Consider the following 13451-nt stretch of genomic DNA (forward strand, 5'->3'; position numbering starts at 1 on the left):
TTTAACTTTTATTTTCTGCCCATGTGTGTGCACATTTACTCAATATACATAAGCCTGAATATTTCTGTGCATAATAAGTGGAATATAAAATAGATGTGCATAATAAAGCAGATACACGTAAAAGTTACATAAATGGTTTATTAAAAATTGGTGAAAGCTAGAGATAACTTGCCTTATCCCGACTACTTCAGGTGGGCTAGATGAATCCTTCTGTATTATTTCACTTCATAGGGTAATGTTTACTGTTGAAGAGATGGAATGATATAAGTTTCATAGTAGTAAATCTTTTGGAATGTTTTCACCAACCGAATGTGGTCTTGTAACATGTCCAAGTTTCAGAAATTTCACTCTTTTTTTCATTCCTCTAGAAAAAGGCTTTTCTCACCTTAATTGCTTCTCCAGCTATTTCTACTCATTAAAAATTGTACATTCATGCTTGTATGTATCTTATAGTTATGTATTAACATGATATTATCCTAATTTACTTTTACCATTTCTCTTCAGGGAAAGAAAGATCTAGTAGTTGTGGATACCACAGAAGCAGATGATGGGAATGGTGGCTCTGGGGATAGTGAAAATGAAGAAACTCCTAATGGTGGACGCCTAGAGAGTCCACCTACTGATGTTGATTCTGATGAAGAACAGAGACGGTGACTTTATGATCCAGTTATCCTGCTTTAGGATGATAGTTATCAGTAACATGTACATTCTGTGACTAAGTGATTCATTGTTCTGTTTAGGTATGATGAACAACTAGAGGGGTTCCTTGATGAGGCTTATGAGCGATATTTGATCAGAACGGGAGGAAGTACAAAGCAGCGGAAGCGAGCAAAGCGAATACATTCTAAAGATGGAAAAGAATCATTGGAGGTATGTGGCGTAGAACGTTGGCAATAATGGGAAGGTTCTTGTTTTGGAGACTTGCATGCTTTCACTGTGTAATTGGAACCTCTTGCTTCCCTTTAACCTGCGTTTGGGTTTGCAAACATTTTCCAGATGGTTTGTTCAGAGAGAGAGAGAGAGAGAGAGCTAATACTTTTTGAGTACCCCTCTATATAGCATGATGGGTTGATTAATGCTTGTTGAGTGCCCCTCTATATAGCATGATGGGTTGATTTTTCCTTTTGGCTGCAGGGTGGTGAAGATGATGAGTTAGTTAATTTGGGTGATGAGTCTGACAAAGAACAGAGTGATAATGAAGGGAACCCTCTTATGGTACCTCTTGATGAGGATGATAAGCAGACCCAGGAGCAGATTATGGAGAAGTGGTTCAGTCAGGATATATTTGCTGAGGCTGTAGAAGAAGGGGCTTTAGATAAGAATGACAGTGAAGATGAAATGGAGGAGGATTTGCAGGAAGAAAAGCTCCCAATCCCTGGAAAGGTAAAAAATTTAAATCATCTCTCTGCTGAAACAAAAGCCCCTAAACTCCGTGGTTCCAAGGTAGAAGAGGATTTTGAGATTGTACCTGCCCCAGCTACAGACTCCAGCGATGACTCATCCTCATCCTCTGATGAATCAGAAGAGGAAGATGATGATAAAAAAGCTGAGATACTGGCTTATGCAAAGAAAATGCTGAGGAAGAAACAGAGGGAACAGATGGTTGATGATGCTTATAACAAGTACATGTTTGATGATGAAGGTCTGCCATCATGGTTTTTGGAGGAGGAAAAGAAGCATCGCCAGCCAATTAAGCCAGTGACCAAACAGGAGATTGCAGCAATGAAGGCACAGTTTAAGGAGATTGATGCCCGTCCAGCCAAAAAGGTCGCTCAGGCCAAAGCACGTAAAAAGCGTGTTGCCATGAGGACTCTTGAGAAGGTCCGCCGGAAGGCAAACACTATTTCTGACCAGACAGACATCAATGAACGGTCAAAAATGAAAATGATTGACCGACTATACAAGAAAGCAGCGCCAAAGAAGCCTCAGAAGGAGTATGTGGTTGCTAAGAAGGGTGTCCAAGTCAAGGCCCCTGGCAAAGGAAAGGTTCTAGTTGACCGGCGAATGAAGAAAGATTCAAGAACTAGTGGAACGAGTAAGCAAAAAAAGGGTGGTTCGAAGAAGGGCAAGAACACAAAGGGTAAAGTATCTGGAAAAGCTTCAATGAACAACAGAAAGAAAGGAAACAAAGGAAAGAAGGGTAGTATGCGTGATTGAGCTTGTGAAGTTGTGCGGGAATGCAAGCTATCATCTCACCCTCATGTGGGAGGGTTTCTTGATTACTCTTTTCCTCTGCTAAGTAATTTTGTGATAAATTCCTCTTGGTTGATAAATTATTTTGATGTGTCCTCTTATATTATCCATTTCATTATCTTTCTAGTCATTGCTTTTAATGTGAATTGATCATAATTGTGTATTTTTTAGCCATTCATTGTTTTGTATCTATTTTAATGCCCATGTAGTATGTTGCCTATGTTATGCCAATTAGGTATGTTGACCTAGGGCTTCCCTTTTCGGTGACATTGGCCGAGGGCGACCACCCTTGGATGCAAACTGATGGAATCACATTTTTCTTGTTTTTGTCTGAATTCAAAACCTTTTTTTTGAAATTTATCAAGTAGTTGATCTCATGATTGATAGGGTTCATATGGTAAAAGGGAATTTGCTTGACTGCAACTCTGCAAGTGTCTTAGTGATAAATGTCTTGGTTAATCTAGGAATCTTAAAAGATTTCAGAACTGACAAGGCCAACCAGAGGAGATGAACAAGTTGATCATCTTTGGGATTAACTAATAGCCATCACTAAATGCCTTAGGAACCTTCAATTTTACTGGGCAGAAAAAAGAAGGGGCTTCTACTATCAATTAGTTACTCTTCCAAACTCTTGGACGTATTGTTAATTTTTCAGAATGTTCATCCATGTATTTCTTGAAAGATGTTCACATGCAAAGGTAATACTGCATCCACTAAATCATGCTCGACTGAAAAATCAGAGTTGAGCTCATCTCTAGGGAGGCGTGCGCCCAGGGTGCTGTCAGGGGGCATCTAGCAGCTGAGCTGTGCCACCCACATCTCGGCACACGCCTAGGGATGTGTGCAGCACAACCCAACGGCTGGCAGTGCCCTGACAATTCCCTGCTCTCTAGAGATGATCCTGATCCGAAAAATCATGGTTGTGCAAAAGCAGTTGAACTAGTCTATGATTAGTTGATGGTCGTACCTTGGAAGATTCAGATGTAATTTTGTGTTCCTGGTGATGTTTTAGCTTACTATTTATTGAATGGTCCAGGTCCTTAGAATAGTTCCTACATGTTGCAAAAATGATGGTGACCCCATGATCTGTTTGTGTTGGCAATTGTTGATTTACTTAAAAGGGATTGTCTTATTGACACTCTTTAAGGTGTAAAATAATTTGTAATTTTATTTTTTTTCTCTATGGTAAGTCACTTTTAAATATTTATGAAAATTCGTTTTTTTATCTTTTACTTAAATAACTTTTATGAATAAGAAATAAGGGGCAATCAAGATCTAAATATGCCTGTGGAGGAGGTGTCATTAAAACATTTCTTTTTTTAAATATATTATGAAAAATATTTGGAAAATGGAATTTCACCAGGTTTCGCAGAGCACGCAGTCCCTGCACCTTCATCAGGGGGAATTTGCTGGAATTTCAATACCAATTTGATGTAACAAAATGTGACCTTATTATGTGCATTAGGGGAATTTGCTGTTAATGCCTTGTTTGTTTTACCGTAAATTTCTTATTTTCAGGCATTTTTTTGGAAATTATATTGAAACAGACAATATAAAATCTATTTTATTTTCGTCCCTTTCATCGAAACAAATGGAGCCTAAGGGATTCTTCGAGGCATGTGATGGGAAGTGAGGTTTATGCAAGGTTCTAAGAATCGAAATGGAATCGGTGATGCCAATCCATATTTCTGTCGATCCGGAGTGGCTGATCCTTTCAAGATTTCTGAGTTCAGCCGATTCCCGGCCTATTCCGGTTGAATTGGATTCTGTGTAATTTGAACCTATGGTCTCTATCCATACAAATTTTCATAGGTTTCGGATTCAATTATAAGTACAGGGATGGTAGATTTTTGGGTCTTCCTAGATATTGCTGAGTATAAATTTATACCAATCCTTCATTAATGGAGGAAAGTACACTGGTGACACAAGCGTAGTACAGTAAGATACAGACGTTGCTACATCATTCCTTCCATATCCCCAATCAACTTATCGGGTTCAGCTGAGCAAGAAACAAGAATTGACAAGAAACACGAGCAGAAATTTATTCCAAATATACCATACAATCTCTCTCTTTGGTTGCTTATATTTTCACCAAGCCAAAGCTACTGTGGGGGAGGATTTTATTACAAGCAAAAATTTCTTCAATCTTCAGACTAGCTGATTTAGGTATTCATCCACGGTTGTGTATTTCATGTCTGAATAAAGCTCAGAAGCCTCCACTCCAATAGTAGGAGTAATCTCATATCTTGTGTTGTCTCCCTTGATGAAAGCCGAATGGCAAATTGACAACAAGAGATTTATCGGATGATAAGAATCTGCAGTAGCAGAAGATGAACAACTAGAAATTAGAAAAGAATAATAATCTTTCATTGTACTGGACTATTTGATAAGCAGTGAAGCTCAATTGTCAGGAATTTCAAGGAGTTATGATCTGAAATGTTTTGGTTTTGCAACTGACCTTGGATTATCTTAAGAAGCTGCTCCTCTGGAATGTAAATCTTTTCGAGGGACTTGCCAATCTTCTTCTCCCACATGGAGACAATGTCATTAAAGGAGCAAATGTTGGCTGGGGGTTTAATGTAGAGGATCTTGTTCAAGGTTCTTGGGTCATCCACTGCTTTGATGGTGTAACTGGCAATGTCTTCCTCTTTTACAACAATTGCTGCAAAGGGCATATAAGATTGTAAAAAGAAGACTGATGGAAGAACATGAAATCTCTTAACTAAACAGGTGGTGCTGGGTGGTTACCTTTGGGAATTCCATCCCCTAAGATCATGACTTCGCCTCTTGGAGGAGCTGTGGCATGCATTTGTCCCAAGTTATACAGGAAGTATCCGGCGAAGCCGTAAGAACAGACATAAGTGTATGGAATCCCTTCAGCCTCAACAGCTCGACGGATCTGAGCCTTCACTCTGAAAGCGGTTGCTGCTGGATCCACTGCTCCATCGCAACTGTCTGGATCATTTCCAAACTCTGAAGGGAGAAATCTCTGCAAATTCATCCATTCTATTTTGGTGTCATCAATGGTTCTTCCAATTACTCTGAAATAAAACACTAATTGGAACCAAAAAGCTATGGGAGTAGTATATAAATCTAGAGGAAACCTTAATTCTGTGCAGGAAAGCTTCCCACTTGAACAAGCAATCCCTGAATCATAGACCCTTTCATAAAACCCATACATGAGAGGGGGGGGGGGGGACTGGAGAGAGTTTTGAAGAACCTACCTTCACGGTTCCAGCTTCTTTGATGGCTGCAATGATCTTCACCTGGTCGGCAATCTTCTCTGTTCCCACGGTAGAAATCACAACATCAACTTGCTTGATTGCCTTCACCAAGCTTTCATGGTCGTAAATATCTCCCTGCATAATTGATCAGAAGGAAATTAATACAAAGGAATTAATTGATCTTTTCAGTATTCATCCATTAGGTGCTTTACTTACATGTAGAAGTTTAACGCCGGAGTTCTTGAAGCTCTCAATTAGTTTCCCTTTCTCAGGATCAGACTGTGCTTGCTCTGATCAGAGCAAAAGTTGGATGTCCTGCCTTCAGGCTTGCCTCAATTATGTATTTACCGATATAACCAGTTCCTCCGATGATCAAAATCTTGCTTTTCTCCGCCATTGATTGAGTCGAGACTTTCCTTCGCAACCTGGAGAAGTAAAATTCCCACTAGTCTTGGTATTCCCCAAGAGCAGAGAGGGTCATATTTAAAACTTCAAAAAATGCCTGATTTGGTGAAAAGTTTGACTTCTTGTTCTGCAAGTTCAAGTTTTCCTGGTTTGAACAAAATTCCCAGTTGAACTCCACCACTTTGAACTCCCTGCAATGATATCTGAACGTGATTACATTGATTCTTTTTCAGCTATAAATGTGCTTAGATCTTTCAAAAGAATGGAAACAAAAAAAGATCTATCTGGAGAAACTAACACTAGAAGATATTTCTAATGTTCATTGCTAAGGACAGAAGTTAATGATGAGATTCATTGTTATGAAAAATCTAACAATGTCACATCAACACTTAACAGACGGATGCTAACGGCAAGGGTTAAATAGTAATATTTTTCAAAGTACAGGGGAGGAAAATGTAAGGTGGGAAAACCAAGGGGAGGAACGTGTAATTAGGGCAACGTACAAGGGAGGGGTATGTAATTTTCCCTTTGTTTTTGTTTTTTTGGTGCAGTTGTCAAAGGCCTATTGGCCATCATGGCCCCACAAGGAGGCAAGAGAAGACCCACAAGGGATCAATATGGTACCCACATGGGCTCCGCTTTTTGGAAAGCAAGTAAATGTGGACTTGGTGTTGCTAAGGAGACTTGAACCACCGATCAAGCTCTTGACGCAGTTCTCCCAAGGGAGTAGCGAACCACCAGGGCAAGCCCTGGATCGACTTGTTCTAAGAGTTCAATTATAAGGTTGAATAACCATGGATGAAGTGATTCTCTTGGTTTCTTATAAAGTCCAAAACCTTAAAAACTGTTTTTTTTTTTTTTTTTCCTGAGGAATAATTTCACTTTCTCCCTTAGAGTTTTCCTATTATACAGAATCTCCCTTAATTTAACTTTCCTGTCCTAGTCATCGCCGAGGGTTTTTTGATATATGATGATAGTTTTGAGCCATCATCTGGCAATGCAAGTTGGGCATCAATCTTGATATGTAACTCTCAGTTTGTTGTGGCTTCGGCTTCAAGAAATCATGATTTTGTAGAATGTCATACGAATCGAAAATGCGGGAATTGTTTCAAGGGCTGCAGGGAGCAAAGGAGCAAGGCTGGCCAACGGTGACTATTTGGGTGAAATGTTAGCAGACGATTGAATGGATCACACAAGATACACAAGAAGGACAGCCATGGAAAATGCTTAATATCTTGCTCGATAGTTCGATATTGATTTTAAGTCTTTTGATGCTGTAGTCATTGATCACAAACAAAGTAGGCATGTTATTGTAAGGGTATTTATGTAATATCCCTTCATATGTTCTAATATAATCCTACTTGTGTTTATGCCCAGGCTATGAGGGGCAATCTAGTAATTAGTCCATCTGACTTAAACCCTAGTTTCTTTATATATACTAGCTGGAGGCAGCAGTCTGGGTATTCCAAACTAGATACTCAGGGTATAATGCTTTAAGCAACCTTGTGCTTAAACCCTAACCCTAACAGTTATTTCTCTTGCCCATAAATGGGCTGCTAACGGGAAAAAAATCCTCTACAGTGTCCTAATCTTCCACGTGTTGAGCTTTCATGCCCACTGCAGTGCACCTCAAGATGCTTGGGCTGTAGAGGATTTTAATTCCCGCTAAGGCTAGAATGGAACAGTTGGGACTTGGGATTATATGTTTTTAAATTTCTTTTTTTTTTCCTACTGATTTTCAATAAAAAAAAAGTACAAAAAAAAACTCCCACAACTTTCTAAATTAATGACTAGTTTATTAATTAACCTTGTATGTTAAGGAGAACAGTTTTCCACTTGCATGGGCCCATCTGATTTGATTCATCACCCCTGTATGTTAAGGAGAACATGTACTTCTCATGCTTAAGACTTTCTCAATTGGGTGTTGTTCGCACCTTCATCATCAACCCTCACCAAATTAAGTAGAGAGAGATTTGTTATGGAATTGTGGGGAATGTGGGTTTGAGCATCTCCATACCCACGTAGTACCCGTCGCCCATTTTTATTTCTTCTATAGCATCACCATGGCTATAAAGATATATAGGGCAAGAGATCTCTACTTGGTCGCATGGTCTCTACACAAGCGCTTGGGTCAATAGGTGAGCACTCCTGGGTATCTACCCAGAGGGCAGAGGCGTCATCTCACGGTCTATGAGAGGGAGTAGGAAACACCACCAAGTAGAGATCTTTTTTCCTTATATGAAAATAAATTATTCATATAGGAAAATAGTTATCTTTTTTATGAGAATTTGTACACGACATGCGAGAAACATCTCTTTCTATTTCTTATTGAAGAAAGGGTTCCATCCTATATAGTGAAGCGATATCCCATATTCTTTCAATACTCGTTACTTATTAGTAAGTAGTAAGTATTAGTACTCACTCATGATTAATAAGTAATCCTAGTGATTGAATCTATATGTTTATTCGGACAAGAAATGAAATATTCAAATTCTTTTTCATTGACTATTCATCTATTATAATTTTCATTCAAATAGGGGGGCAAGAAGGCTCTATGGAAAAATGGTGGTTCAATTCGATATTGTTTAGCAAGGAACCAAATTCAATCAAGGCTAAGGGGGGGTTATTTTTCCTGACGCTAAGTCATCGGAATCGAAGAATGTGCTAATGGAGCAGGAACAATTTTCAGATGATATGGACCCCCAAGAGATGAGCAAAAACTGAACATTGCTTGGGGCTTGCACTTTGTCCCGCTTGATGGACAAATTCTTATCTCCTAGTTTTCTTTCTCTCACACACCTTTGCCCTCTTTCACCAAAGAGGAAAGAAGAATCTTCCAAGTGAACAGAGAACTAAATTTCCATTAGATTCATTAAGCTTGCTTTGTTGCAGCAATATAATCAGTGCGACAGTGTTGGAGAGAAGAAAAAATGGTAAAAACCTCTCTAATTCGATCACCGAGCAGTCGGACAACTCTTCAGTAACCTAGGATGACCCCTTCGACAAGGATAGAGTCGATCACGTTGATGATAAACACCAAATGCGGCATCACAAACTTAAAAATACATGGAGAACCTTAAGGATAAACTGATTTATTCAAACAAGATCCAAAAAAATAAAATAATTTATATGCGATTCAGATGTTAAGATGCTAATACCAAAACATTTGAAATATACTCTGTTTGAGTTAAAATAATACCGCAAGCGTACGGGTCAATCGTAGCTACGGGTCGAACACGAGGAGATATACGCCACTTTATTTAACTAACTTAAAAGTAATGCAAAGTGAACCAAATTAAAGTGTTAAATTAAACTAATGAAAATTAATGCAACCTACTCATAAGCATCTAATAAAATTAAGGGATTAAATTGGCGTCCTAACACATGAGCATCTAACCTATGAAAATAACGCAAATTGAAAGGAATAAAAATGCAGCCACACATAATAACCACATAAAAAGGAATAAGGGAATAAAAGTGCATCCACAAATCACAACCATATATAAAAAAAATTAAAAAAAATAGAGGGAGAAGAAGAAGAAGATAGAGAGAGATAGAGGAGAGGGAGAATGAGATTAAGGGCTTAGAGAATGAGATACCTTGATGTGCTTGAATACTTGAATAAACTCACCATGGCTTCCTCTTCTAAATCTTCATGTCTTGTCATCAACATAGGAACTTAGACTAGGAAGCTTTAAACTAAAACTATTACAACCATTAAACTAGACTTATGAAATCAAAACTAAGAACTTGAAATCAAAACTAAGAACTTAAGCCAAAAATAGAAAAAGAAGAGAAAATTTCACTAAGTGAATGAAGTAAAAAATTACACTAAAAAACTGAATTAAAATTGAACTAGAAACTAACTAAAAACTGAACTAAAAAACTAACTTCTTACAACCCAGAGGGCAAGGGGTATTTATAAGGGGAAGAGACGAGAAGAGAGAAGAGGGAAGTGTAGGAGAAATATTCCCTAAGAAAAGAGAATATTCTCTTCTCCTTCCTCTTTTACAATGCCTTGAATCCTAAGAAAAAAGAAAAAAAATAGAAAGAAAAAGAAGAGAAGATTGTTTACATAGACCTTCTATTTCTAGAAAAGTAAACTTCCAATTCTAACAAGTGCTTCATTTTCTTTATAGATATCTTCTCCAAGCAATAAAATCAAAGCATCTTTGATTTTTCAACTTTCCATAGGTGAGAGAATATCTTTCAAAATAAATCTATCCCAAGTAGAATTTCAGAAGTGCCCTTGAGAAGTTGGAGGAGAGAGAGAGAGTAAGGGTGATGACTAGGATTCCTTCAAGAATAAATAAAATACCCATTCTGTCCTTCAAAAAACGTGGAGCATGGGGTGCTTATATAGGCCTCACCATTGTGTTCCTTGCGAAAAATCACCCAAAATAGACCCAAATTTCGTCCAATTTGGAGTTCGGGAGCCCAAGATATCTCAAGTTGAAGTTGGACTGTCCAGAGCCCTCCAAATGGAATCTTTCGGGTACAAGAAATATAACTTCTAATAATTGTGTTAAGACCCCTAAAATCTGAACTTTCGTTTCACTTTGTCTCCAACCGACTGTCAATAATTACAAATAAACCTCTATAGACCATTTTCGTGCTTCGTTACGGAAATAGCCGTAACTTCTTCGTTTCAACTCGGAATCAAGTGCCGTTTGAACCGTTACGAAGCTGACTCGATGGGCTACGCATCCAAGCCATTAACACCTTTAAACAGCTTAAAAACATTTTCTTAGTATCATCTCCTCCATTTTCACAAGAATTCACCTAAAACTTGAAAAGCACAAGAAAGCACCGAGTAACTCTGTCCAATGTGGTAAAATGTATGCTTTATGCCCTAAGATTTCACACATAAATGTGCTCATCATACTCCACTAAACTTAGAAGCCATAAGCTGAGAACCTCTAAAATCAGTTTATCCTCTTTAACACAGGCTGGACCATATAATGTCACAAGTAATTAATTTTTGTTTTTAAATCAACAAGGAAGGTATGTTCGAACTTTTATGGTCTGAAATTCATATGAGAGGAGCATTCTCTTTCTAGGTTTGTCATATTAGTAATAAGAATTGCAAGAAATCAAGCAACTCTAAGGTCTTAAGAATTATTGGAATAATTCATCCAAAGCATAGCAAATATACCATATCATTCTAATTTATCAATGAACTTTATTCATACATCAACACGTATGAGATTTTTATTTCAGGAGGGGCTGGGTGGTAATTTTGCATGCTCCTGTGTCTAGGTGTAGGAACCACACGACCAAATAACGTTCTTTTTCCCTATATATGTAAGTATGAGTATACCCTTTGTGGGAAAAAGTGAAAAACTGTAATTTCCACACTTCCATTCTAATTTATCGATGCAACTTTACTCGAATACCAAATATAACATATCCCCTTTGTGCGAAAAACTATTACTCCCACACCTCCATTCTAATTTATCAATGCAACTTTACTCGCATATCAAATATAACCCATCATTCAATAAATATTCATGCTCCTATGCAGCTTTATATGAATATAATTACATGCACAAATATTGATGGATCATGTATCCGACTGATATATATTATACAAAGAGCATTTGTCTCTCTAATAGTCAACCGGCTCGGCAAAATACAAGCAAAAAATTTCTTCAATCTTCAGACAAACTGATTAAGGTATTCATCCACAGTTGTGTATTTCACATCTGGATATAGCTCAGAAGCCTCCACTCCAGTAGCAGGATCAATCTCATATTTATTGTTGTCTCCCTTGATGAAAACCGAATGGTCAATTGACAAGAAGAGATTAAATGGATACTGAGACTCTGCAGTAGCAGGAGATGAAAAATAGAAATCAGAAAAACACAATAATCTTTCATTGCACTGGACTTATTTGATTATCAATGAAGCAAGAATATGTCTCTTTTGACATGAGACTTATCTGAAATGTTTGTTTTGCAACTGACCTTGGATTTTCTTGAGAAGCTGCTCCTCTGGAATGTAAATCTTTTCTAGGGACTTTCCAAACTTCTTCTCCCACATGGAAACAATATCATTAAAAGAGTAAATGTTGGCTGGTGGTTTAATGTAGAGGATCTTGTTCAAGGTTCTTGGGTCATCCACTGCTTTGATGGTGTAACTGGCAATGTCTTCCTCCTTTACAACAATTGCTGCAAAGGGCATATAAGATTGTAAAGAAGACTGAAGGGAAAACATGATATCTTTTTATCAAACAGGGGGTGATGGGTTACCTTTAGGAATTCCATCCCCTATGATCCTTACTTTGTCTGTTGGAGGAGCTGTGGCAGGCATCTGTCCCAAGTTATACAGGAAGTACCCGGCAAAGCGGTAAGAGCAGACATAAGTGGATGGGATCCCTTCAGCTTCAACAGCTCGACGGATCTGAGACTTCCCCCTGAAACATGTTGCTGCTGGATCCACTGCTTCATCGCAACAGTCTGAGTCATTTCCAAACTCTGAAGGGAAGAATCTCTACAAAGTCATCAATTCTATTTTGGTGTAAATAGCTCTTCCAATTAATCAATGAAAGGAAGCACTCAATTGGAAACAAAAAGATATGGTAGTATGTAAGCTTCCCACCTGAACAATCTTCCCTCAAGTCATAGGCACTTTCACAAGACCCAGACATGAGGAGGGAGAGAGAGAAAGAGAGAGTTTTGAAGGACCTACCTTCACGGTTCCAGCTTCTTTAATGGCTGCAATGATCTTCACCTGGTCGGCAATCTGGTCTATTCCCACGGTAGATATCACAACATCAACTTGCTTGATTGCCTTTACCAAGCTTTCATGGTTGTAAATATCTCCCAGCATAATTGATTAGAAGGAAATTGGTCATTAAATTTCTCAGAGAAATACAAAGGAATTAATTAATCTTTTCTATATTAATAATCCATTAGCTACTTTACATACGAGTAGAATTTTAATGCCGGAGTTCTTGAAGCTCTCAATTTGTTTTCCTTTCTCAGGATCAAAGACTGTGCTTGCTCTGATCAGAGCGAAGGTTGGATGTCCTGCTTTCCGGCTTGCTTCAATTATGTGTTTCCCGATATAACCAGTCCCTCCAATGATCAAAATCTTGCTTCTCTCTGCCATTGATTTGAGTCGAGGCTTTCCTTGCAACCTGGAAAAGAAAAAATTGAGGCTTTCTGTGAAAGAATTTGAGAGAAGATTTCCAATATTCTTGGTATTTCCATGAGGCAGAGAGGGGTCATATTTAAAACTTCAAAATCCCTGGTTTGGTGAAAAATGTTTAACCTGTTATGCAAGTTTGAATTTTCTGGTCTGAACAAAATTCCAAGTTGAACACCACCACTTTGAATTTCCTGCAATGGTAATCTGAAAGCGACTCTAAAAAAAATGAGAGTCTGGAATAAACTACCCCAAACCTGAAATGATAGACTGAATAGTTTAGCAATGCACGGCATGGTTTTAGTGCTCGGTATCGGAACAGATATTGGTAACCTGCAAAACCGATACAATACTCATATGGTATCGACCTGGATCGGCTGTATTGGACAATTTTGCCCCTGATTTTCCTTTAAAAATAGTTTTTTTAAACAGTTTTACCACTTGTCTGTACTGTGCTACCGATACGGTATCGGCAAGGTG

The 13451-nt window shown here is 38.2% G+C and overlaps 2 protein-coding genes and 1 pseudogene across 2 annotated transcripts in view; 1 reads left to right on the forward strand and 2 right to left on the reverse strand.

Moving 5' to 3' along the window:
- The window catches only part of LOC122657506 (adoMet-dependent rRNA methyltransferase spb1), a 21140-nt gene extending 18850 nt beyond the window's left edge, over positions 1-2290 (forward strand). The window contains exons 9-11 of the mRNA XM_043852223.1: positions 505-650; positions 741-870; positions 1135-2290. Of these exons, the coding sequence (XP_043708158.1) occupies positions 505-650; positions 741-870; positions 1135-2157 (1299 nt within the window). The 3' untranslated portion in view covers positions 2158-2290. The remainder of the gene's footprint in view (positions 1-504; positions 651-740; positions 871-1134) is intronic.
- Positions 2291-4281: 1991 nt separating this feature from the next.
- On the reverse strand, positions 4282-5850 carry LOC122658902 (annotated as a pseudogene).
- A 5605-nt stretch (positions 5851-11455) lies between these two features.
- LOC122658903 (isoflavone reductase-like protein) lies at positions 11456-13059 on the reverse strand. Its single transcript, XM_043854057.1, has 5 exons — positions 12756-13059; positions 12513-12650; positions 12074-12314; positions 11789-11992; positions 11456-11647 (listed from the first exon to the last, which is right to left on the reverse strand). The coding sequence occupies exons 1-5, from the start codon at positions 12933-12935 to the stop codon at positions 11481-11483; spliced, it is 930 nt and encodes a 309-aa protein (XP_043709992.1). The 5' UTR covers positions 12936-13059; the 3' UTR covers positions 11456-11480.
- Between the last annotated feature and the right edge of the window lie 392 nt (positions 13060-13451).

This window comes from Telopea speciosissima, chromosome 4 (genome assembly GCF_018873765.1).
Source record: "Telopea speciosissima isolate NSW1024214 ecotype Mountain lineage chromosome 4, Tspe_v1, whole genome shotgun sequence".
Classification (NCBI taxonomy): domain Eukaryota; kingdom Viridiplantae; phylum Streptophyta; class Magnoliopsida; order Proteales; family Proteaceae; genus Telopea; species Telopea speciosissima.